The following is a 23,181-nucleotide window of genomic DNA, read 5'->3' as shown; positions in this document are numbered from 1 at the left end:
TATATTCACAATTACAATACATTCATGCAGTGATGTAATAAAAGGTGGAGATCCAGCTATAGTGAAAATGGTATGATTTGTATGTAGTTTAGTTTTCTATATGCAGTCAGTGGACATCTGTACTTTTCAAAATGTTTTCCTTTGGAAGAGTAATATAGGTAACGTGAAAAATTAACAAATTCAGAAATTTTTCTTTAGGTATATTTCTCCTTGTAAAATTTTTACTCTTCCTATTTAAATGGTGACCCTGTATGTATATTTTAATAAATATAAATATACATATATGTCTGCTTATACAGATCAGACAACTCTTTATTACCCCAAAAGAAATTTAAAAGAAATGCTGTGACTCTCAGTTAGATCCTGCCTATTTTAGTCAAAAAAAACCAGTCCCCCAGAAGTTATTTAATGATATGAAGGTGCAGGTATGTAGTTGTCATCAATGTCCAGAAGTATTTTTCAACTTGATATCTGTAGTTAATAGTGAAGCAGTAAGGTTTTGTGGGATATAAGAAATCTATGCTTAAAATATGCTATTGTTCGTATTTTAACATTTCTTTGTGTAGTTCTGTCACCAGCTGGAATGCACTGTCTGCGTGTGAATGGATATGGTTTTTAAGTGACTGAGCTCTGGGCTCAAGTATCATCAATATGTGTAATTTGCTAAGCCCCTCCAGATGGCAGGTGATATTCCAGTGTTGGATCTCCTTTCCTTTACTTTTCTTTCTCTGCAGTAATTTGCTGACAAGTCTATTGGACCGTCTTTCAAAAATAGATCAAATATCTCTAAAGTATTTTAAAATAGCAAATACTTTAGAAATAGAGTTGAGTTTGCAACATCAGTACTGAAAATATGCTCAATGGATAGGAAATATTTCTATTTGGAAGCACTTTCATTTATTTTTGTGAGGCAGTTTGAAACCTTTGGGGACACTGGGAATAAGGGGAAGTACTTCTGAGCTGCTTCACTTGATGCTTATGAGAAATAGAATTGCACCTGCTGTTTTCCTGTCTGACTTTTGTATGAACAAAGCCTAATTAAGACATGCTCCTGCTCATGGCTCGAGTGCTTACTAGTCCTTACTTTCACAAAGTACTGTATGGAATGGCAAGACTTTGGCCTTGAGTGCTGGCTCAATATTAATGTGAGCCAGAGATGTTTGTGCAGGTATGCTAGCCATTTTAATGCATTTTGGATTTTGAGTTCAAGATTCAAAGCTTTTTGAATAGAATTAAAGTGGCCAAAGCTGAGCTCTGGATCTTAAAACAGAAGAAATGTGTTCAGGGTTAGAGATTTCCTATAAAAGTCCTAGTTCTTCTCACCTGTTATAGCTTGAGAAGGTTCCCAGTCAAACTCAGTAGTTACCTCATCTACGCTTTCTAAGGCCATTACTTCAGGTCTTATCTCAGTTTTGTTTTCAGCCTGCTATATGCAGAGGATGATCATCTTGTAACTGGGAGTCATGATTATTTTAAAGTATTTTATTTTAATGTGTTTATTTTCATGTGCTACATGTATTATTTACCAGCTTCTTTAAATGTCCCACTGGAAGTATCACTTGGTACATAGTGTCATTGAATCTTGACCTGCTGAAACTTTCCAACTAATATACCAATATTACTAATACTGATCACTGTAAAAAACAAACAAGCGACCAACCAACCAAAAGGCAGCTAAAGAGATGCAGGGTGATGCGTTTCAGGCCATGGGATGGGATAGAATGTAATGAAGAAAAACACTTTCAGCGATGCCATTGTCTACATTCAGGTGATAGCACAGTTTGAACTGTGGTTTTTCTCAGGAAGAACTCCTCCTTTGTTTAATAGAATTTATGCCTAAAACTGACTTAGGACTTCTTCAGAAGAGATTCTGGCTTTCTCTTTTTTTACCACTATTTTACACACTTCCTCCTTTTCTATTTATGTATCATAAAACTGGGTGTGCTGATAAACTATTTTTGTAATTATTACTAAACAGATAAACCCTGCATTTTCAATTCCTTTTAACGTTTATAAAGACATATGTGCAGTGGTTAAATATATGGTATATACAAAAGATTTGAGTCAATTGTCTGTAATAGTAGAATGAAGATGTCCTTTTCTGATTAATTTACTAGAAATCAAAGTAGAATAAACAGCAGGTTGGTCAAAATTTTGGGCGTACTATTTATTATGTTCAACCTGAATATCACTATTCATTTAAAGAGGAAGGATGAAGAATCTTAGCACTAACAAGTTTAGGAATGCCTGCTTATTAATCAGAAGAAGTTGTGTCACTTCTCTGGCAAATAACTTGTACTAGCAGACTCATGGGAAAGCTATTGCAATTGATACAATTGAGATGTGGTATTTTTTTAAATGGTATTTTTTCAGTAGTAATGGTGTTAAGACAGCCATATATTCTTATTCTGTTGAGTTCATTGTTTAAAACCCAAGAACTCTGGTGCTGATCTCTTCAGAGGATTTTCTTATATAAGGTGCAAAATAAAAAGAAATCATAATTAATAATTTCACCATTAGTATGGAGCTAAATAGTGTGGTAAAAAAGTGAAGCTTTTATGGTTGTCTAGTTTGAACTTCGTTGTTCTGTATAAGAATTCAGTTATGTTTCATTACCAGAAAGTAAGTGCACATCACGTTATAGACACAATACAGAAGTTCTGTTATCGAAGGTTGAATCTGTAGATGAAAAGTGGTTTGGGGAAGTCAGGTAGTTGTTTTTTCAGACTACAAGAATGACTGAATTAAAAAAATATGTCTGTAATGCTTATTGTGGAAGTAGAAATACAAGTGGTAAAGGAAGTAGCTTTACTTTTTTTTTTTTTAAAGAAAAGCTTTAAGTTCTCTACTGAATAATAATTGCAACACACATTGTTTTTATTAAATGCTGATATTTATCATGACCATGATGTGAGGCGGATCTTCATGGTCTTGCCATGTTTAAGTAGCTGGGCTGTTTTATGAGGGACCATTTGAACATGGGACGAGCAGGTCTGTCATGATTTGATCGCACTAGAGGTCTGTGTTTGTGGTTCCTAGCCACTTACTGGGTGACCTTCACTGCTGCCACCATGGCCTTCTCCTTTTGTATCTTTCTGAGAATCAAGGGATGATGCCTCCTATTGGCCTGGCTTCTGCTAGTCCTGAACTGTTAGCCTGAAATAGGTCCCTAAAAGTGAGGCATAGCACATAATCAAATATTGACTTAACAAGCTGTTTGGAAGCAGGTAACTGACCTGTTCTTGGATCTTTCTACAAGTCAGTACTGGTCTCTTTCATGGACCATGGGGGAAACCACAGGAAGCCCTGCTGTGATAGTTATGCAGTGTTTTGGCTCTGTAAGAGGATACTAGGGACTAGGGAGTGACTGAGACAACTGTTGGATGATGGAAGTTGTCACAAAGAAAACTGGTTGGTGTTTGGGAAAAAAAATGGCAATTTTTTTTTTTTAAAGAGGTAAGATTAAGATCCTTATAATAATTACTTTTTTTGTCCCTTTCTGCAAAGGAAGATGAATTCATGAATAGCATGTGAGGTATAAGCTCGTAAGTTTAACAGGATGAATATTGCTGGGTGCTTCTAAATTTAGAGCTGGACAGAGAAATGGAAAAAAAGCCAGCTGACTTTGATCTATATCTGGTTTGAATTTGCATAGGCATTGAAAAGGGATTGTAGAACATTTGTATATAAAATTAGGACCGTTTATATTTAGGATTCCTGTGTTTAAGGAGGAAAACTGTCTGAATTAGCACCTTGGCCTTTTACGAAAAGCTTGGGATTCAAAATCATAACAGAAAAAAAAAAAAGTAAAAATCTCCAAAAGTTGTACTTTCTGAAATAACCCATTTATGGGAACTGATTTAGCAGCTAGTGCTTGGAATCTGCTGACGTGGGTGTAACTTATTGCAAGGTATGAGATAACTTATAGCAGTGGAGCTACAAGACTGCTATTTTTCCAGAGGGAATGCTCAGGACTGGCATCCTGCCAAAGGCTCAAACATAGAGGAATTGTAGACATTTTGTTTGTTCTCTGTAGCTGGATGATTTTCAGGAACTTTTCTCTGACATGGAGAGGTTAAGTGCAAAAGGTGCAGATATCCAAGCCATGCTGGTAAATCATGACAGCAGATCTTACATGGAAGAATATTAGTATCAGATTTTACTTTAAAAATCATATATCTACATTTAGAGAGTTTCAGGAATTCAAAGTATTGCATAAAAAAGCGTAATTTTATTTAAATTACTTCCTTATGTAGAAACACTCATAGCATCCCTCATATCAAACTGTTTTCTCCTTTACTAAAATGACTGCAGCCAGCATCCTGCTCAATTTGTTTTGAAATTTAGAATATTTTTTATCGAAGTTACATTTTATCTTGTACTCAGTTCAGGTGGTGTGTGCAAAAATTTGTGTCTATACTGGTGTGCAGTAGGTTTCATGGCTGCTGTTCATTAAAGCAAATGGGTAGTAGAGCAGTTAACTCTTAAGCTATGAAAGGTGAATTATGAAGTCTGCTGCTTAAAAAACTGTGTGATGACTATGTGTTGTGAACTAGTTTCTTAAATGAAATGTTATTTAACAGGTGATTATGAAAAATGTATCATAAGCTCCTTAATGTTTGTGCAACCATACAAAGACAGGGAGACACCCCAGTTGGATAAGGGCAGGGTCTGTTTTTTAACCAGTGACTGCTTATAGCTGTTTGGGGTTTCAGAACCAGCTTTTATGTGTATTATTAATTCACTCTTAAGCCGAAGTCCCATGGTAGTGCATTCAGTTTACTTTTTTGGTTCCTCATACATTACATTCTAAAATGTCTTCCTAATGATTATGAGCATATATGTGCTCTCACTTACATTAATTTCAGATCTTTATGGATCTTGACAGTGTACACACTTTCTAAGAATTTTCTGCATCTGAAAAATGGAATTCTGAATACTTGCATACAATTTTTGGAGTACTCCATTCCCTTTTACGTGAGAACATGTTCTCAGTGTCTGGATGGACACAAGTGGCATCCCTCAGGTGTCTGAACTCAGACCAGTACTGTTTAAATCTTCATCAGTGACATAACAGAATTGAGTGGATAGTGGGGATAGTGACATAGTGGGATTGAGTGACACAGTGGGATTGAGTGTGCTGTCAGCAAGTTTGCAGATGACACCAGGCTGAGTGGTGCAGTTGACGTGCCCGAGAGTTGGGATGCCATCCAGAGAGACCTGAACAGGCTTGAGAGGTGAGCTCATGTGAACTCCATGAGGTTCATCGGGGCCAAGTGAAGGATCCTGCACCTGGATCAGGGCAACCCCCAGTATCAGTACAGGTTGGGTGTTAAGGGGCTGAGAGTACACAAGAGGAGAAGGACTTGGGGGTGCTGGTGGATCAAAGATTGGACCTGTGCGCTTATAGTCCAGAAAGCTAACCATATGCTGGACTGTATCTAAAGGAATGTGCCCCGTAGGTCAGGGGAGGTAATTCTCACCTCTGCTCTGCCCTGGTGAGACCCCACCTGCAATACAGCATCCAGCTCTGGAGTCCTCAGTACAGGAAAGGCATGGACCTATTGGAGAGGGTCTAGAGGAGGGTCACAAAACCCATCAGGGTGCTGGAGCAGCTCTTGTATGAGGAAAGGCTGAGAGAGTTGGGGTTGTTCAGCCTGGAGAAGACTCCGGGGAAACCTTACTGCAGTCTTTCAGTTCTTGAAAGGGGCCTATAAGAAAGATGGGTAGAGACGTTTTATCAGGACCTGTTGCAGTAGGGCAGGGGGTGGTGGTTTTAAATTGGAAGAGGGAAGATTTAGGCTGGATGTGAGGAAAAGATCCTTTACAGTTAAGGTGGTAAAATACCTTCACAGGTTGCCCAGAGGAGTGGTGGACATCCCATCCCTAGAGACATTCAAGGCTGGATGTGATTCTGAGCAACCTGATTTAGTTGAAGATACCCTTGCTCATTGTAGGGGGCTTGGTACTGGAAAGCCACCATCTATCATATCTGAAATGTCATTGAAGAGTGACTGGAAGAGGGCAAATATTTCACCCATCTGCAGAAAGGAAAATTTGCGAACTACTGACCAGTCAGTCTCACTTCAGTCTCAGGAGAAATTATGGAACAAGTCTTTGCAGAGGTTGTTTCGGGCACAGGAAAGACAAGTGGTTGGGAAAACCCAACTGAAGATTTACCAAGGGTAAATTGTCTTGCCAAACTGATTGCCTTCTGTGATGAAACTACTTAGTGGATGAGAGAAGAGTTACATATACTAGCTACTTTTACTTTAACAAAACATTTGACATATTCTTCCCTAGTATAGCATAGTAAACAAGCTGGTTAGATAGAGTCTGGACATACAGATTGTGAAAAGCAGCTCACCTGCCAAGATCAAATGATGATGTCATGTTAATGCCTTAAAGCCAAACTCTCAGTGGAGTTCTTGAGGATCAGTGCAGGGTCTGGTAGTGCTGTTCAATATCTTTGTAAATATTCTAATGGTAGGATTGAACCCTCATTGAGTTTGCAAATGGCTTCAAAGTGAAAGGAGAGTTAAGTGTGTGGGAAGTAGAAGCCACCATTCAGAGGGACCTTGACTGGCTGGAAAATTGGGCCATCAGGAATTGCATGAAGCTTAACAAAGATAACTATGAAGTCCTGCACCTGGAATGGAATAATCTTAAGTAGCAGAACAGGCTGGGGCTGACTGGGTAGGGTATAGCTCCACAGCCAATGACAGCAGGGGGACAGCAAGCTTAACATGAGCTAGCAGTGTACTGTGGCAGTAAAGAAGGCAAATAGTGTCCTGGACTGCACAAGGAAGAGAACCATCAGAAGATCAAATCTTGTGCTTACTCTAGTCAGCACTTAGTAGGCCAGCTGAAGGTGATGAGACGGTTGGAGACTGCTGAGGGAGGGGGGATAACTTTTTTTCTGTGCCTGGTAGGTAGAAAAGTGCTCTGCAAGCATGTATACAGTGACAGAAGAAGAGGTAGTGGGCACAAGTTGCTTTTGGAGAATTGCATCCAGAAAAAATAAATATATTCTTAATTATGAGGAAATTAATTAAGAATTAAGCATAGGAATGAATTCCACAAAGAAATACTGGAATTTACCCTGCCAGCAGTATTAAAGACTCGAAATGACCCTGAGTAACCTAATCTAGGTTTGTGCATTTGGCAGTGTTGGACCAGGTGATATCCAGAGATTTCTTCCAGTCTAGACTTTTCTATTATCCTAACAAATAGGTGATAATCTTCTTTGTTACTTTGTGAAAGGTGGTGCAGAATAGTTAATATTTATGAAGCATGTCTCTTCTTAATTGGTCAGACTGGACTTATTTTTATTCAAGAATACAATCCATAATAGCTGTAATAGGCAGAGATTGATGATCTGAGTATCCTACATCTGGCTGGGCTGGGAGATGCAATGAAATTCTTACTGGCATGCATGTGTATTTTCTCTGCAAAGCATAAAACTTCTTTTTCTTTTTGTCTTTCACACAGGCAAGAGATTTCAGTAGTGGTTGACTTTGTTTTGTGCTGTGATTTCTCAAGCATGTAGCTTGATAAATGGTAATTGAAAGCAAACTTAATTAATCTACATGGTGACATTAATTTAAATTGTGCTTTTCTGTTTATTAAAAGGATTTTTAAATATATTAATTTGAACTATGCATCTGTCAGCAGAATAATATTATTTACTTGTTTATTACTGTGGTGGATGTATTTAACAAAACACTAATTCTATTTAAACAAATTTTTGCTTGCCTTAGACTTGACACTTTAAATAAATATATTTGTTTCATGACATATTGCAGTTTCTGTTTAAAATGGGGAATTAAGTTGTCCTGCATGTATTTCAGGTTGTAGAAGTTTAATATCTGAAACTACTGGATATTTGGAGAAGAAAAAAAATCTTTCTGAGTTTGAATTTAAATTGGCTATAGTGTTTGTCCGCAGATATGTATTAATAGCTCCCTTTTGAGGTATTCCTAACCTCATAAAAGTTGATTGTGGTTCTACTAATGATTTCAGCCAAACATGGATTTCTTGCATACATGTCCCTTTGAGGAACGGTATTTACATGTATCCTATGTGTTGATTTTTTAATTCGTTTTTTTGGCTCGTAGCTATATGTTAGTCTATAATGTATGTCAGAGGTGGCTGTTTGCCTCAGTATTTTAACTTAGTATTTTAAGTGTTTATTTTTCTGTGTAGGGAAGGAGGGATATTAATTTACAGTCTGCTTAATTATTTTGTGTCGGAATAAGCTGTGGGTACATAGCAGCTCTCAATCTTTTAATTGGTAAGGTACTGCATATTTTTTACTCCTTAACCTGTTTCTTTGGGTTATTAAGCATATTATAGGTGGTGCCTCTGTGCTTTACAGTTTCCAGTTTTCTTAGTTTTTTGCAACAAGATACAGAGGAATTGGACAGAGTATGCAAAAGGATATCTTCTGATACTCTCAGATACTACTTCCTTACTGAAATTTTGGTGTGCTGACAGAATTGGTTGATCTGTGTTTAGCAAGATCAAAGAACAAGCTAAAAATAACATTGCTACAATACTTTATTCTACCTCCAGTGCCTGTGATGTGTCACTTCCTTTCCTCTTCTCAGAGAAAAGGCACTTTGGGAACCTTTTGACACTTGGTGGAATAACCTCACACTGTTCGATTTTGGTGTGCCAGATTTCTAAAACATGTATTTTTAAATAAAAATATTTATTGAGTAAAGTTAAATTTTTAAGTATGACGTGTAAGTATGATGTTTAAATGTTTTGTGGTGTGCTTTGGAAGTATGTGTTAAAGCATAGTATGGAACAGCACTGTACAAGAAAATTTCTAGGCGTTTACGGTATTTGGAAAGTGAGGCTATACAAAGATGTTGGAACAGATTTTTCAAACACAACACTTAGCTTTTCAACAGTATATAAATTCTGTTTAGAAAGTGTGTGAAAATATCCAAATTAGGCAAGAGGCATAGGGTCAGAGTTATCACTGTAAAACTTACTTACTTTTGGTGTTTTCTCTAAGTTAAATAGCCATCCTTGTTATACAGATACATAGGCAGAAAAATTCTGGTTAATAACAGCAGTATGCCTATCTTGCTGGACTGCCCTTGGCTTTCCTGAATAAACATTTTCTCTGGCATCATTGTGAAATGTAAGTCAGGCACATGCTACAGAAACTCTCTGGACTGACAGTGTACAACAGCCGACCATTGAGTAGCAAAATATTTAAAAGCTTGCAAAAAGAGTTAATTGATTACATCAGGGTTTTTATACTTATGGGAAGTAAGGGAAGAAGTAACTAACCTTTCTGTGTTCTTCCAGTATTGAGGGGGGAAATGAGAAACAGGTTTTCGGTTGGATTGGCAAACCTCAGTAGAAGTGTAGGTAGTATGTAAAGGAGCATGCATCTTCCTCACGGTAGTTTCAAGGGTTGATCTTCCAATACCAATTTACAGACGTGCTGCTCAGCAGGTTCCAAAAGTCTGCTGTTTGTACTGGTATTTGGTAAGCAGGGAAGTGCTTCTCTTCTACCACTTTGTAAATTTGGAGGTGGTGCTTCTGTGAGTTCATTTGATTCAAGAAAAGTTGTTCAGAAGTGAAAAGTGCCTGTCTTCATCCTAATGTGGCTGTATGAGGATGTGGCTGATTGCACTGTCAGTGTACTCTTTCACTGTTACAAATCTTTTGTCATGTAGTAGCAGCTAGTAATTTGAAAATGGCCCTCCATTTAAAAGGGAGTTTGCGAAGTGCTGGAAGCAAGAGAGGTGAGAATTGCAAAGCATGACCCCTAGAATCACAGTTAGTTTTGACTAGCTTTTGGTATGTTTTTGTGCGGTGAGAATCAGTTACTTACAAAGCATCGAGACGCCAGAAATCCTAATACAGCGAAAACGATGATTCATGCTTAAGTACAAACCGGATGGATGTGGGGACATAATTACAGTTTACAATCAAATCTGCAACAGTTAGTTTGCCTCAGCCCACTGGTAGCTCAGGTTCCTCTGTCTTTATATATTTGGGTAGAATTGGTTAGAGAGCCTTGCTTTCAGTGTGGTGTGGAATCACTGATATTCGGTACAGCCCCCAGAGTGTTGAGAGTGGATGTGGGGAAGCAAATAGGCCAAATGTATCTGCACATTTCAGCTGTGGCCCATGGGAAAGTTGCAGAGGTTCTTTCTGTCAGAGTTTTGTGGTTTGAAAATCTTAGCTGTTTTGTTGCTTTCAGCAGTTGAGCAGATACAGTTTTCAGTTACTTTAAACTAGGAAATTTGGGGTGAGAGGAGGAATCTTTGGTTTCAATAGCTGAGAGCAGAAGTCTCTGGCTGAAACTTATTTTTCCTTCATGGCTGTATTCAGAAACTTGACCTTTCCTACTTCTGACTTAAGAACAGATTTTGAAGAAAACTGTGAATAGTTCCCTGCTGTGTGGATCTAGGAATTCTTCAATAATTCTTTGATCACTGGTTGATTCTTACAACAGGAGCAAAAGTATTAAGAATGGGGCAGGTCCATCTCCTATGAACCAGAGGATGCCAACGTGTGTGTTCTGCATAAAAGTTTTAGGTTACTATTATTATGCTTTGGAGGTCAAAAATAGGAAAAATTTCTTTCCTATTTTAGTAGGAAACTTTTTCCATTTCCTTGACAGTTACAAGGGAGAAATGCTTAAAAATGGAAATATAAGACTACAGAACTTGGTTAAGACACTAAGATCAGTTATTGTACTAGAAATATTTTTTCAGTGTTCAAATAATTAAGTTTGAATTTGCAGCTACCTTGTAATTATTCTTTCTTTGTTGAAAATTTAATAAATTTCTTTAAATATCTTCAAGTAAATATATATTCTAAATGAAAGAAATTGATAGCGGAATAGACTCCACAACTTTGTTTAAAGTTGTAAAGTAGGTATGCTTTATTCAGCTGAAGACGCACGGGGGATTGAGCCTCCAAAAGGCATGCGTGCCTCAGTGTTGTTTCCCTCTACATTTATCCTCTAAAGTTACAAGGTTGCACAATACGCCTATACATATTCATATTCTATCCCCGCTTCGTATTATAATGACCTAGAAAGTCCTCTGCGCCTGCGCAGTGCCCCCTCTGGTCATGGGCAGGGGTCTCAAGATGAAGTAAATGAGTCTTCCTCCTGTGGGTAGGGGTCTTCAAGATGAAGTAAATGAGTCTTCCTCTTCTTGAACTTGTCACCTTTTAGTCTTTACACATATGGCCTTAGGGTTTGGTCGGTGCCCCAGCCATAAACCATCTGCTTCTTCCCGTATCCGGCGCCTGCTTTTCCTTATCAATAGCTACTTATCATTATAATCAGGTGTCTGCTTATCAATACGACCAGGTGCCTGCTTTTGCTTATCAATAGGACTTGGTGTCTTTGTTCTGCTTAGTAAGCACTTACAACAGACAATACCTTGTCTAGGCAAGTAAATTCCTCTAACACAAGTAAATTCCTCTAACGCAAGCAAATTCCTCTAACCCCCCTGTACAACCCCCCTGTACATTGGTCAACCCTCTGCATCAAAGTCAGCAGTTTGTGTATTTTTTGTATTAGAATTTGGTTTCTATTTTAGGTTGAGTTTGTGGGTTTTTGTTTTTTTTTAGAGTCTGAATAAATCAAACCCTGTAAATTGCCTTAATCCTATCCTGACAGTACATTTTCTAAACAGTAATACTGGAGGTATTTTTTAGAGTCAGTTTCTCTCTTTTGAAGTTCTCTTTATATATTTCAAAGGGTATGCCCAGTGAACAGGATTTCAGAGTGTGGAACTTTTGAGCCAGATTGCTCAGCCATACAGTTTTCTTGTTCAGAAGGCACACAGTTTGTTGTTCTTCTTACATTGGCAGTGTTTTGGACAGACTTGCAAAAGCTAGACCCAGACATTAACAGATACCAGAGAAGTGATATCTTTTTATTTGCACGCTTGCTGATAAAGCCTTTACAGCAGGTTTTGTCATGAAGTTTTATAAAGCTCCTTTTAGCTACCGAATCCTGTACAAAAATGCATTTTGGAAACTTGCTTGCAGTTTTGTATGATTTGGAGTTCTCTCCAGATTTATGGATGCAAATTTTATTTGCTTTTTAGGCTCCTGGCACAATTTCTGTATGCATTCATCGTGAGTTACTAAGGTAGCAATTGCAGTTTTGCCACAATTGCAGTTGACCACAATAATTCTTGTTTTATACTTGCCTGCTTAACTAGCCTGTCATATTGTCTTCAGTTGTGGCGTATCCTAGAAGGTTGTTTGAAAGCTTTGGGCAAGGTCTCTGATACTGTAAATTAAACCTGACATTATTTAGTGGGAACCATGCAAATGCAGTCAGGAATGATGCTTCATTGTTTTTATATTGACAAGCACAGAAGGAGAACAAAATTCTTAATGAAATTAGGAGCTTGGCTATAGTGAAAGAGAAGAGATGTAGAGTAGCTTTATTGTGCATGTTACCTTAATTCAGTAGCTGTATGTCTGTCAGAAAATGTCAGTTTGAGATACTGATTTTCTCAGAGCTAGACGAGAGTTCTGAATTTCAATAATGCTGTCAATAGAAGTATATCTAAATGTGTGATGAAGAGGGTTAAGAGGGTCTTGCATGAGTTAAGTCCAGAAATGTTAAAGGGGAAGCATATGACTGCTTAATTTAAAACTGAGTTATGAAATTAATGATGCTTTTTCCTGAATGGGTAATAGTTTGATTCTCAGGGTAGAGAAACATAAAGCTGTTTTTTTGCATTGGTTGTATACCATGTTTAGCCTTTTCAGACATATGCCAAGAGATTATATGTTCATTTTTGCCACATGGAAAAAATATGTGCTAAGTTGCTGAGGGAATGTTGTACTTCTTTGGAGGATGAATGTGTATATGCAAATTTAGAATTTTTCATATATTCTTCATCTGTAAGGAAGATGGGCTGCCTATCTTACTCTGCATTTAGCTATTTTATTATTCCTATCTGATTCTCTTTTTCTTTACGCATTCATGAGATAAAATGTTGTTTTTATGTATCAGTGAATTTTTAAAAACACTTTTGTAACCATCTTTACTTACCGTGTGCTTTTTAAAAAGAGTTATTTTCATATAGTCATGAAGAAATAGATTAAAAATTACTTTTTCTAAGAGCAAAAAATACGTAACTTTTTCAAAAATTCATTTCAGTAAAGTAGGTTGAAAAATGGTAGTAGGTCCACTGTAGATTCTTTTTTTTATTTAGATAAATGTAGTTTGTTAATGTAAAAATATGAACCCTAGCTATTTAGTTATCTACTAATAAAATAATAAGAGCACAATATATAAAGCCCCAGATTTATCAGACTTTGTGACACAGTTGAGAAAATAAAAGTATAAATGCTATTATCCATGAACTATTCTACTGTAAGAGGAGATGTCACTGGAAAGAATATACTTAGTGAAAATTGGTGGTGGGTAATTTGATATTTTTGGGTTCTGTTTTTCCTTGATAAATAGTCCATGTTTTCCTTGAAATCTGTGGGAAATAAATGTGACCAATTTGAACTGTTCTTTTCTCAAAGTAGACTTAATTTTGGGGGGCATACAGGAATATTTTACTTGTGAAAATGTATTTATGGTACCGTTTACAACTTGCTAACATGTATGTGAAATGTCGCTTTCAGGTGCTGACCTTAAAGAAAGAGCAAAAATGCACTCAAGTGAAGTTAGCTCTTTTGTCTCAAAAACAAGAGCAACTATCAATGAAATGGGTATGTAACATCTCCCTTGAACAGTGTTATTTCAGCTGTAACCTGAGAAGGGCTAGATCAGAGGAATGACATAAGCTTGCTTGGTTGATTCTTGACAGGTATTCACAACTGTTTATATTGATAAATACAAATCATGGTACATTACTTCTTTTAAAATGTTCCTAATTGAGTTTGGACTTCTTTTCAGAATGCTAGAAAAGGCTAAGTTTCAGCTGAAAGAGTGGTGATATGCCCTGTTCTTTTCATAAAGGATGGATTTGTTCAGTGACATCCAAATACTTTAGAATTTAATTTTTACTACTGCATTCTTGTGGTTGGTATAATTAATACAGTCTTCAGTATATTTTAGAAACATGTTAAACATCAGATGTTGATACAAAATTAGCTACTGAAGCCTTCTAAAATTCTGTTTAATATGCACTTGTTCTGGTATAGTAAAACCTGTTAATAGTTTTGGATTTGAATTGTGTTGTAGCAGTTTTTAAGAATAGTAATTTCTTTGTAAATTTTACATTATGAGTTCACCATCACATCATTATGTTTCTACATCCCTGCTGATTAGCTTTAGTATAATTGTTTTTTCAACAGGCCATTGTGAATTTGTCAAAAGAGGTCAAGTGAGCCAAGTTTGAGGCAATTAATTTTATACAATTGATGTATACATTCAATTTATTTTGTCACTTGACATTCTGGCTCAAAATTGAGTAAAAAACGATTTCTTAGGGAATGTTTTTAGGTGCATTTCCTTGATAACAGTGTCAGATCTTGGTTTGGCAGAATGTTGTGAATGGAAACCAATGTGATTTTGCAGGTAAATGACAGATAACTGAACAAATCTTCGATTAAGTACTTAATGGAAATAACTTGTGTCCTTAAATTAATGTGTTGTTTCTGAGGCCAAACAGATCTTCAGTGCTTTTTAAATAAATACATAAAATTATGAAGTATCAGCAAGTGAATACGTAATTGGCTTCCTGCAGCTGATACTGTATTTCATGCTGGTGTTTGCCCTTTATTGAAATGCTGAGCAAGAGGCAACAAGTTTTTCTAGTTAGTTACTTCATAAGATTTTTTGGAGGCTTCCTTAGTTCTAAGTAATATATTTTTAGTCTGTTTTGGACTGAAGTTACTGAAAATACTTTCTGAGCTGCTATAAATGTTTAAGAAGGGGCAATGTATTTTAAGATTTTTATATGATCAGGAAATACATATTAAAAAAAATCAGCTATTTTTGATTTTTTTAACATGCAAAAATTTTTAAAGTCAAAACAAGCATTTGGATTCATCATTCTGTGCTAAATGACTGGAAAAGTTACACAGTGATTTGATGCTTTGTTTTGCTTCAGAATTGAAAAGTCTTTAAGACAAATGTTTGATTATCTTCAACTTCATTAAGGTTCCTGTGAGAATATTTAACTACTGAATATGTGAGCAAACTTTTAGTGTTATCTAAAAGGTTTGCAGTATGTCATTATGCTAACAGTGAATTACTTAGAGCTTTAGGAAACCAGTGTGAATACTTCCATTCATTGATCTCTAGTCTCTTTTTTAAGAAAGAAGCATGAAACTGTAAGTGGAATTAATATTTGAGAATCTAGGTCACTGAAGTACCTAGGTAGGAGGGTTTGTGAGGGAATGTAAAACAGCAATTACATGTGCTGCAAGTTGGAAAAGAAACAGAATTTGAACATAGCACTTGAACAGTATTGTAACAAAGCTTTTTCTTAGGTGGAGTGCCTTTCTCCCCTTCCGCTTCTCCTTTTTCTCCCCCTTCTCCATCCATCCTTCCTTATTCCCTCTGTCCTGCCATTTTGCCATTTCTGCTTTAAAACACTAAACAGAACGGTCACTAGAAGATTCTTTAATGGTCACATGATATTTGAGCATCTCCCAATTCATTTTTGAAAGGCTTTTTTGCAGCATTAGAGAATCACATTGAGATATCACTTGTAATGTCATTGGTCAATTTTCATATCATATAGGATTGGACATACATACTATAGAAGTAGCTCTTATTTTTCAGTCACATGGTATATGCCAACAGCATACATTTTTGAAATATTGTTGGGTTTGAGTACATGCAAACAGTAGATGTATTTGTAGGATGGTTCTAACATTTTAATGAAGGGCCTTTGCAGAGCAATTTAAAATGTGGCTCTAGTAGAGAATATAAAAAAAGTGGATTTTATAAATTAGGTGAATGTGCAAGATGTCACGCTGTGTGACGCCCTTATGGATAGAAGTGAAAATTAATTTTATAGCGAATCAGAGGTTCTCAATTCTTTTTTTCTTCTGAAAAAGTGACCTGGTATTACAGAATGTAATTTTTGTAGAACTAACAATACTGTATTTGTGTTTGATTACTGCAATGAATCTGTATATTTAAAATAGTAACAACCAGAATGTGGTGGGATGGTTAAAGAGGGGAAACAATTTTCAAATTATTAGTTGCCACTACAGAATGCTAGATGGCCAGTGAACAGTATTTGCAGTCTCCCACTTTATTCTTTTTCTATCCAAGTTTAATGCTGTAATCCCATTTAAGATCTGTTCTACTTTTTGCTTTTCGGAAATAGGTCATGTTTTGATAATTGCATTTGTATTCAGATGTGTGACCTAGTAAGGAGATGATTATTTTTAACAGTATTTTCAAAAAGACCACTAAGTTATCTTTCTAAAGAAAATACTCAAAAGGTTAGTTACATCTTGGACAACTTGATAAACTTACCGTCTTAGAACTGGCATATTTTGGCTTTCTTTAGTTCCTGTAAATTTCAGTATATTTAAAATCCTTTGAATTTAAAAACCAGTGGTTTTATAAAAAACTGTAGGATCATTTTGGAATACAGCTACAGGAGAGAATTTTCTGGAAATTAAAAGCATACTGCACTTGTTTTTATGGGATTAATTTATAACTTCTTGCTAAATTTGGGTGAAGTATTAAGACTGCAGTAAATATCACTTGGTATAAAAATAAGCACTTAAAAAAGAGCTGAAAAAATTGGTATTGAGCCATTGGTTGCAGTACTTAGAGCTTTAAGTTGAGGGCGGGAAAAATCAAAACAGCCTCTATTTTTAGCAGTGGTTGCTTTTGCTGAAATTATACCAAAATTGGGGGGGTTGTGGTGTTTGTTTTTTGTTGTTGTAGGGTTTGGTTTTTTTTCAGTAGTAGGAATTATAAGACTATTTGTCCATTACTATATTCTGCTTGAGGTTCTTCATCTCTGATGAAGAATTGGCTTTACCCCCTGAAAAACTGGGAGAGAAAAGCAGTAATAGACATCTTGCATCAATGCACAGCAAAACAGTCTTGACTGAACAAAATCGCGTGTTACTGACTACCAGAAACCTTATTTTTGGTGGTTGAGGGTGTGGTGGAGGAGCCATCATCGTGGGTTAGATCTTCGGCATGTATTTTATGGTATGACTCGCATTAAGTCCATGTGCTTAATACTGGCTGTGGGGTCTGGGCTGTGATACTGCTATTGTATACATGTAATCGGTTGGGATTTCAGTTGGAAAACAAACTGAGGCCAGGTATAGAGTGAAATGCAGTAACCACTTTCCTGTAGAAAAAAAACTTGTTTAACAGAAAGAAAAAGTGAAGCTGCAGAAAGAATGTGAGCTTGGCAAAAACCACAAAAACTTGTAATTACTCAGAGTGATTTTGGGCTGCAATCGCTAATATGTGAGAAACACCATTAGTTAGCAAAGCTGTTCCAAAGAAAATAGCGCAAGTACCTGAATCCCACAAATGGGGAAAAAAAAGTGAAGATTTCTTTGTTTAAGACATCTGATTGGGTTTTGAGTCATAAGTTCTGATACAACTTTAATAAGTAGTGATATCTAGTAATTTTGTTTAGACATAATTTTCACAGATGTGATTAGTTTTGACATAGTCCAGTTTGAGTGAGAGCATCTTGAATGAAAGCACCTTGTGGTCAGTTACTTGCATTTATTTCTAATTGTGTGCCCTTTATTTTTTCGAAAGCAGATGCAATTTTCAATTTACAAATTTATTTTTTCTTCTTCTTTAGCAATTTTCTGTCATTGTGGTTTCTGTCAGTCAACACCAAACTTTTTATTTACCTAAGAGAGTGCTCTTATTCATTCGGGAGAACAGTGTCCTCTCCAAAAGGTTCTTTTTTTGACTATATAAGATCGCACATCCTTGGAAATTCTTAGGCTGTGCTACATTATGTGCTGCATTTTGGTTGTGAATACAGGCTGTCAAAACTTGATCTCAAGAGGTGCTGGGAGTGAGATAAGGATTATATAAGTCTCATTTGATTCCTGGTCTGCTAACTACCAGCCCACCTTCTGATCGTAAAGTCTCAAAAACAGGCAAGAATTGATCATTGATGAGGTCAGAGCAGTGCCTTATTTTACTATTTGAGTTCCTGGGGCTTCTGTGGACCTTTAGTTAACACTAAAAATCCTGATTTAGTAATGAACACTCCAGACCTGATTACTACTCTAAATAGTGACTGCTTATGTAACATTGACCAAATCTTCCTGTGTGTGCTGGAGGTAAATCTGGGCAGCAGTGATGGAGTGCTCTAGTTTGGAAATCCAGTGGGAAGAATTGTGGTGTTCTCTCAGGGAAGAGCAGATACAGGCTGTAACTTCTAAAAACATTCACTGGGAAGCTGGATGGAATATCACAGATAGTTATCAAATCTGAGAAAGGAAATACAGATAGCAGTGCCATGCTTAGCAGCCATTCTTAGGCATCCTGGTTGCCCTACCTTGCTGACACTGTGAAAGGGAGGTTTTTCAGTGTTTCTCTTGATGTGTTATGTTGCCTGCTAAGTGTAGAGCGTAGCTAACACAGTCCAAGACTCCTAGCATTCTGAGTGCTTACTGAGCTCTTGGCTGTTTTGCAGTTGTAGATTTACTGCTTCTCTTAACATTGAATTAATTTAAGATACCCTTTGACTAAGTATTGTCTGTTTCCTAAATAGACAGTACTGTCTTTGCAGAGCTGAAATTATGGGCTTTGTCAAATTGCATTGGATTGTTTTTAATTAAAAAACACAATACTAAGCTCTGTACCATTATAGAAGCAATGAATGCAACATAAAACCTCTACCAAGATGTTTATTAGCTATTTATATGACAGCATTGCTTCCACAGTTGTTAATACATTTTTTTCCCGCATAATGGTAACTTTCTAAAAACTGTTATAAAAAATGATGAGAAACGGAGGACTGGAGTATTAGGATGAGACGATAGTCGTTCCTTATAGAGCTGAAAATTAGGGAAGGAGGTGGCTTTGCATTGCCAATTCATAGCTTTGATCTCTGGCACTGCTGTACAGCCTTGAAAAAGATTAACATAGCCCCAGCTGTAGTTAAGTTTTCCTTCTGGTAATAATTCCAAATGCTGTTCTATGAGGAAAAGAGGCTGCACTCTGGATGTGGCTCTTTAATTTTCTTCACACAAGAAGAAGCTGTACCAAAAGAAGGGTGCTGCTAACTCACATAGTTTCTTGATATGAACGTAGCCAGTTTGCACATTGTTAAAACCCGCCTCCAGTATGACTTCCTATCCAAGGGTTCTGTTCCTTGTCTAGGGAGCTACATTGTACATGTTTGCTGCACTGTGAAACTCTACCCTTTCCTTGCCATGTGCTGGTTTGAAATTGTGTTTCAGCCTCTGAATGAGGAGGAATAGTTTGTTAGCTTTTGCTTTCCTTGCTTCAAGTCTCTAGCTCAGTTCCTAGAACAAATCAGTATTCAAAAGGCAGCAGCTCCTGGCATGGTAGCGAAGAAATCCTATGCTCATTGCTTGGGCCCAGCATTAGACTATGACTTCAGAATAGCATGTTGAACTCTTGTATTGAACATAGCTTTTGCCTAGGTATGTACTGCTTTTAGAGATCATGATTGTGCTGTTGTTCAAATTTTACTTAGTGTACTCTCTAAGAAATAAACAACTTACATAGAAGTAGAATGTAAAACTGTGACTGAAATGGTTTCTCCTTGGCAGACTAGGGATAATGAGGGCCTTCTCCAGAAGGAAACTGGAACACTGGCTACGTTGGATTTGGAGAAGGCTGTGGTTCTCAATGACTTCTCTGCCTCAGTTTTCTCTGGCAAGTGCTCTAGCCACGCCGCTCAAACCTTGGGAGATAGATGCAGGGACGGTGAGAATGAAGACCTTAGGCCCACTGTGGGAGAGGATCAGGTCTGAGATCATCTTAGGAACCTTAATGTGCACACATCCATGAGACCTGCTGAAACCCATCCGTGGGTCCTCAAGAAGCTGGCAAATGAAGTTGCTAAGCCACTGTCCATCATATTTGAAAAAAACATGGCAGTCAGATAAAGTTCCCAGTGACTGGAAAAAGGGAAATATAACCCCCATATTCAAGAAAGGGAAAATGGAAGATCCAAGGAACTACAGACCAGCCAGTCTCATCTCTGTGCCTGGCAGGATCATGGAGTAGATTCTCCTGGAAACTGTGCTAAAGTACATGTAAAATAAGAGGATAGTTGGTGACAGCCAGCATGGCTTCATAAAGGGCAAATCATTCATCACCAATTTGTTGGCCTTCTATGATGAGGCCTTGGGTGATATGGTTTAGAGTGAGGTGTCCCTGCCCATGGCAGGGGGGTTGGAACTCGATGATCTTAAGGTCCTTTCCAACCCTAACTATTCTATGATTCTATGATGGGGCTACAGAACTGATGGATAGGGGCAAAGCAGTTGATGTAATCTACCTGCACTTGTGCAAAGCGTTCGATGCTGTCCCGCACAACATCCTTTTCTCTTAAGTTGGAGAGACATCAATTTGATGGATAGACCATCCAGTGGATAAGGAATTGGCTGGATGGGTGCACACAGAGAGGTGCGATCAACAGCTCAATATCCAGCTGGAGACGGGTAATGAGTGGTGTCCCTCAGGGGCTGGTGTTGGGACTGATGTTGTTAAACATCTTTGTCACTGATGTGACTAAACTGTATGGTTCATTTGATAATGCTGGAGGGAAGGGGATGCCATCCAGAGGGACTTTGACAAGCTTGAAAGGTGGCCAGTGGCAACCTCATGAAGTTCAACCAAGCCAAGCACAAGGTCCTACACTTGGGTCGAGGCAATCTCAGGCACAGCTACAGGCTGGGAGGAGAAGAGATTCTGAGCAGACCTCCGGAGAAGGACTTAGGGGTGTTGGTGGATAAGAAACTGAACATCAGCTGCCTTCAGTGTGCACTTGCAGCCCAGAAAGCCAACCGTATCCTGGCCTGTATCAAAAGGAGCATGATCAGCAGGTCGAAGGAGGTGATCCTTCCCCTCTACTCAGCTCTTGTGAGACCCCACTATGTGTAGTTCTGGTGTCCTCAACATAAGAAAGACATGGAGCTGTTGGAACAGTTCCAGAGGAGGGCCAAGAGGATGATCAGGGGACTGGAGCACCTCCCATATGAAGACAGGCGGAGAAAGCTGTGGCTATTTAGCCTGGAGAAAAGGCTGTGTGGAGACCTCATAGCAGCCTTCCAGTATCTGAAGGGTGCCTACAAGGATGGGGGAGAGGGACTTCGTCACAGACTGTAGCAATAGGACCAGGGGTAATGGGTTTAAACTTAAACAGGGAAGTTTAGATTGGATATAAGGAGGAAATTCTTTCCTGTTAGGGTGGTGAAGCACTGGAATGGGTTGCCCAAAGAAGTGGCAAATGCTTCATCCCTGGCAGTGTTTGAGGCTGGGCTGGACAGAGCCTTGGGCGACATTATCTAGTGTGTGGCATCCCTGTCCATGGCAGGGGATTGGAACTAGATGATCTTAATGTGATTCTGTCCTTTTGTTTTGTGAATTCAGTGCTTGAATATGTGCTGTGCTATTTGTGTGTGTAATAAGTTCTTAAATGTACTTAGTGAGCATAGGAAATGTAAGAAATAATTTCAGTTTTCTTCTATCCAAAGCTTTTCTGAATTTGCACAGAAAGTAGGGTTTACTTCATTATTGTTTTACTGAGGGCAGAGTAAGACTACAAAAAGAAACGCTAGTAAATATGAAGAAACTGAAAAATCTGCTTATCAAACTGAAGTGTTTCACTGAAGAAATATCCAAACTACTTTATATAGTACAAGAAGAGAATCATAGCAGAGTTGGCTACAGAAGACTTTAGCTAAAGGGCTTGATTAGAGTACCTCTCTTTCATTCCCATTAATTTCTCAGACTGTGTTCCTATTATCAAGAATATGAAACATACTGCCCTATTACCTCTCCATAATAACATACCAAATAGAAAATCTTAAAATTAAGAACATAATATTCCTGCGTTAGGTATTTATTTATTAATTCAAGCATATTTCTTCCAGGTCATTCATAAGAGTGAGTGAACACTGGAGGAAACTGAAATTAGTGGGATTGAGGGACATGCCTTAAGAAAACCCTGTCATAATAAAGGGAAGATAAACTTTACTAATATCTTGCACTTAACTGTACAGTGTGCAGCAATCACTTTCATTTAAAGCAGAATTTCTTCACAAGTGCTAAAAATATTTTTTTAATGTAGCTCTTTCTTTTAACCAATTGTCTGTCTGAACTTTGAAAATATTAAGGCAAAGATGGTAATGTTCAAATAAATCTGTCAACAGTAACAGTCTATTATTAATCTCCTTATCCAAAGTGGTGGAATTGGAGGGTAGCTAAAAACCTTTCACAGTTGCAACTAACAAATATATGGAAAAGAATTGTGTGCATCCAAATGCACATGTAGACCATTCAGATTTAAAAATGTGGTCATGTTTTTGCAGATCAAAGTATTTTAAAAACCTAAGTAAATATTTAAGTTACTTTGAATAACCAATTTTCATTCTTGTTGCAGTAATGTTTGGTAAAGCTTTGTAGTGTTTAATAACTTGCCTTGAATAAAAATGGTTTGACCTATCTTGTTTGCCTTCAAGTTCATATAGGAAGGTTTGACAGTCCCTGCCATTTTTTATGTTGCTACATAACGCTGGTTGGTTTTCATTCTGTTACAGAATGGATGAAAGTGCTTGTTGAAGTATTTGGTTTCTTTTATATTTTTTTTTTTTTTTCCCTACAGAAAGGCCTTTTTTTTTCATGAGGGTGCTTGCAACTGAAAATGCAAGTGAACTGTTTTAGTCACTGACTTGGTAACAGGTTTTACGAGGCAAGGGAAAGCCTGAAACACGACTGACATTGCAAATCTCATATGACGTCTTAATGCTACGGTTGTTCTTAAGGAAAAGATCACAAAAGATGAAACCACGATATGGTATTGTGTTGCAGTTATTTTTCTGATATTCTATGACATAACTGAACTTAGGTGAAAGTGTAATTTTGTGAATAAAATGTTCCTACTATAAAGAATATGTCAGTTACTGTAATTGCCCAGGGGCTGCCTCTACTTGACATGCAAAGTGCATAGTTTATGCCCTTTTATTTTTTGAAAATAATTAGCAGCATGAAATCTACTTGGAAGT

At 37.4% G+C, this 23,181-nt stretch overlaps 1 protein-coding gene across 1 annotated transcript in view; it reads left to right on the top strand.

Moving 5' to 3' along the window:
* Positions 1 to 22,621, top strand: part of AUH (AU RNA binding methylglutaconyl-CoA hydratase) — a 41,777-nt gene extending 19,156 nt beyond the window's left edge. Inside the window, exons 4-5 of the mRNA XM_061368683.1 lie at positions 13,642 to 13,728; positions 22,051 to 22,621. Of these exons, the coding sequence (XP_061224667.1) occupies positions 13,642 to 13,728; positions 22,051 to 22,061 (98 nt within the window). The 3' untranslated portion in view covers positions 22,062 to 22,621. The remainder of the gene's footprint in view (positions 1 to 13,641; positions 13,729 to 22,050) is intronic.
* Positions 22,622 to 23,181: the final 560 nt, after the last annotated feature.

The sequence above is a fragment of the Neopsephotus bourkii genome, unplaced genomic scaffold, assembly GCF_033783945.1.
Source record: "Neopsephotus bourkii isolate Nb327-2 ecotype Australia unplaced genomic scaffold, CSIRO-AGI_Nbou_v1 NB_1441, whole genome shotgun sequence".
Classification (NCBI taxonomy): Eukaryota; Metazoa; Chordata; class Aves; order Psittaciformes; family Psittacidae; genus Neopsephotus; species Neopsephotus bourkii.
Note: the sequence above shows the minus strand (reverse complement) of the source record. Positions and strands in the feature narration are given on the sequence as shown.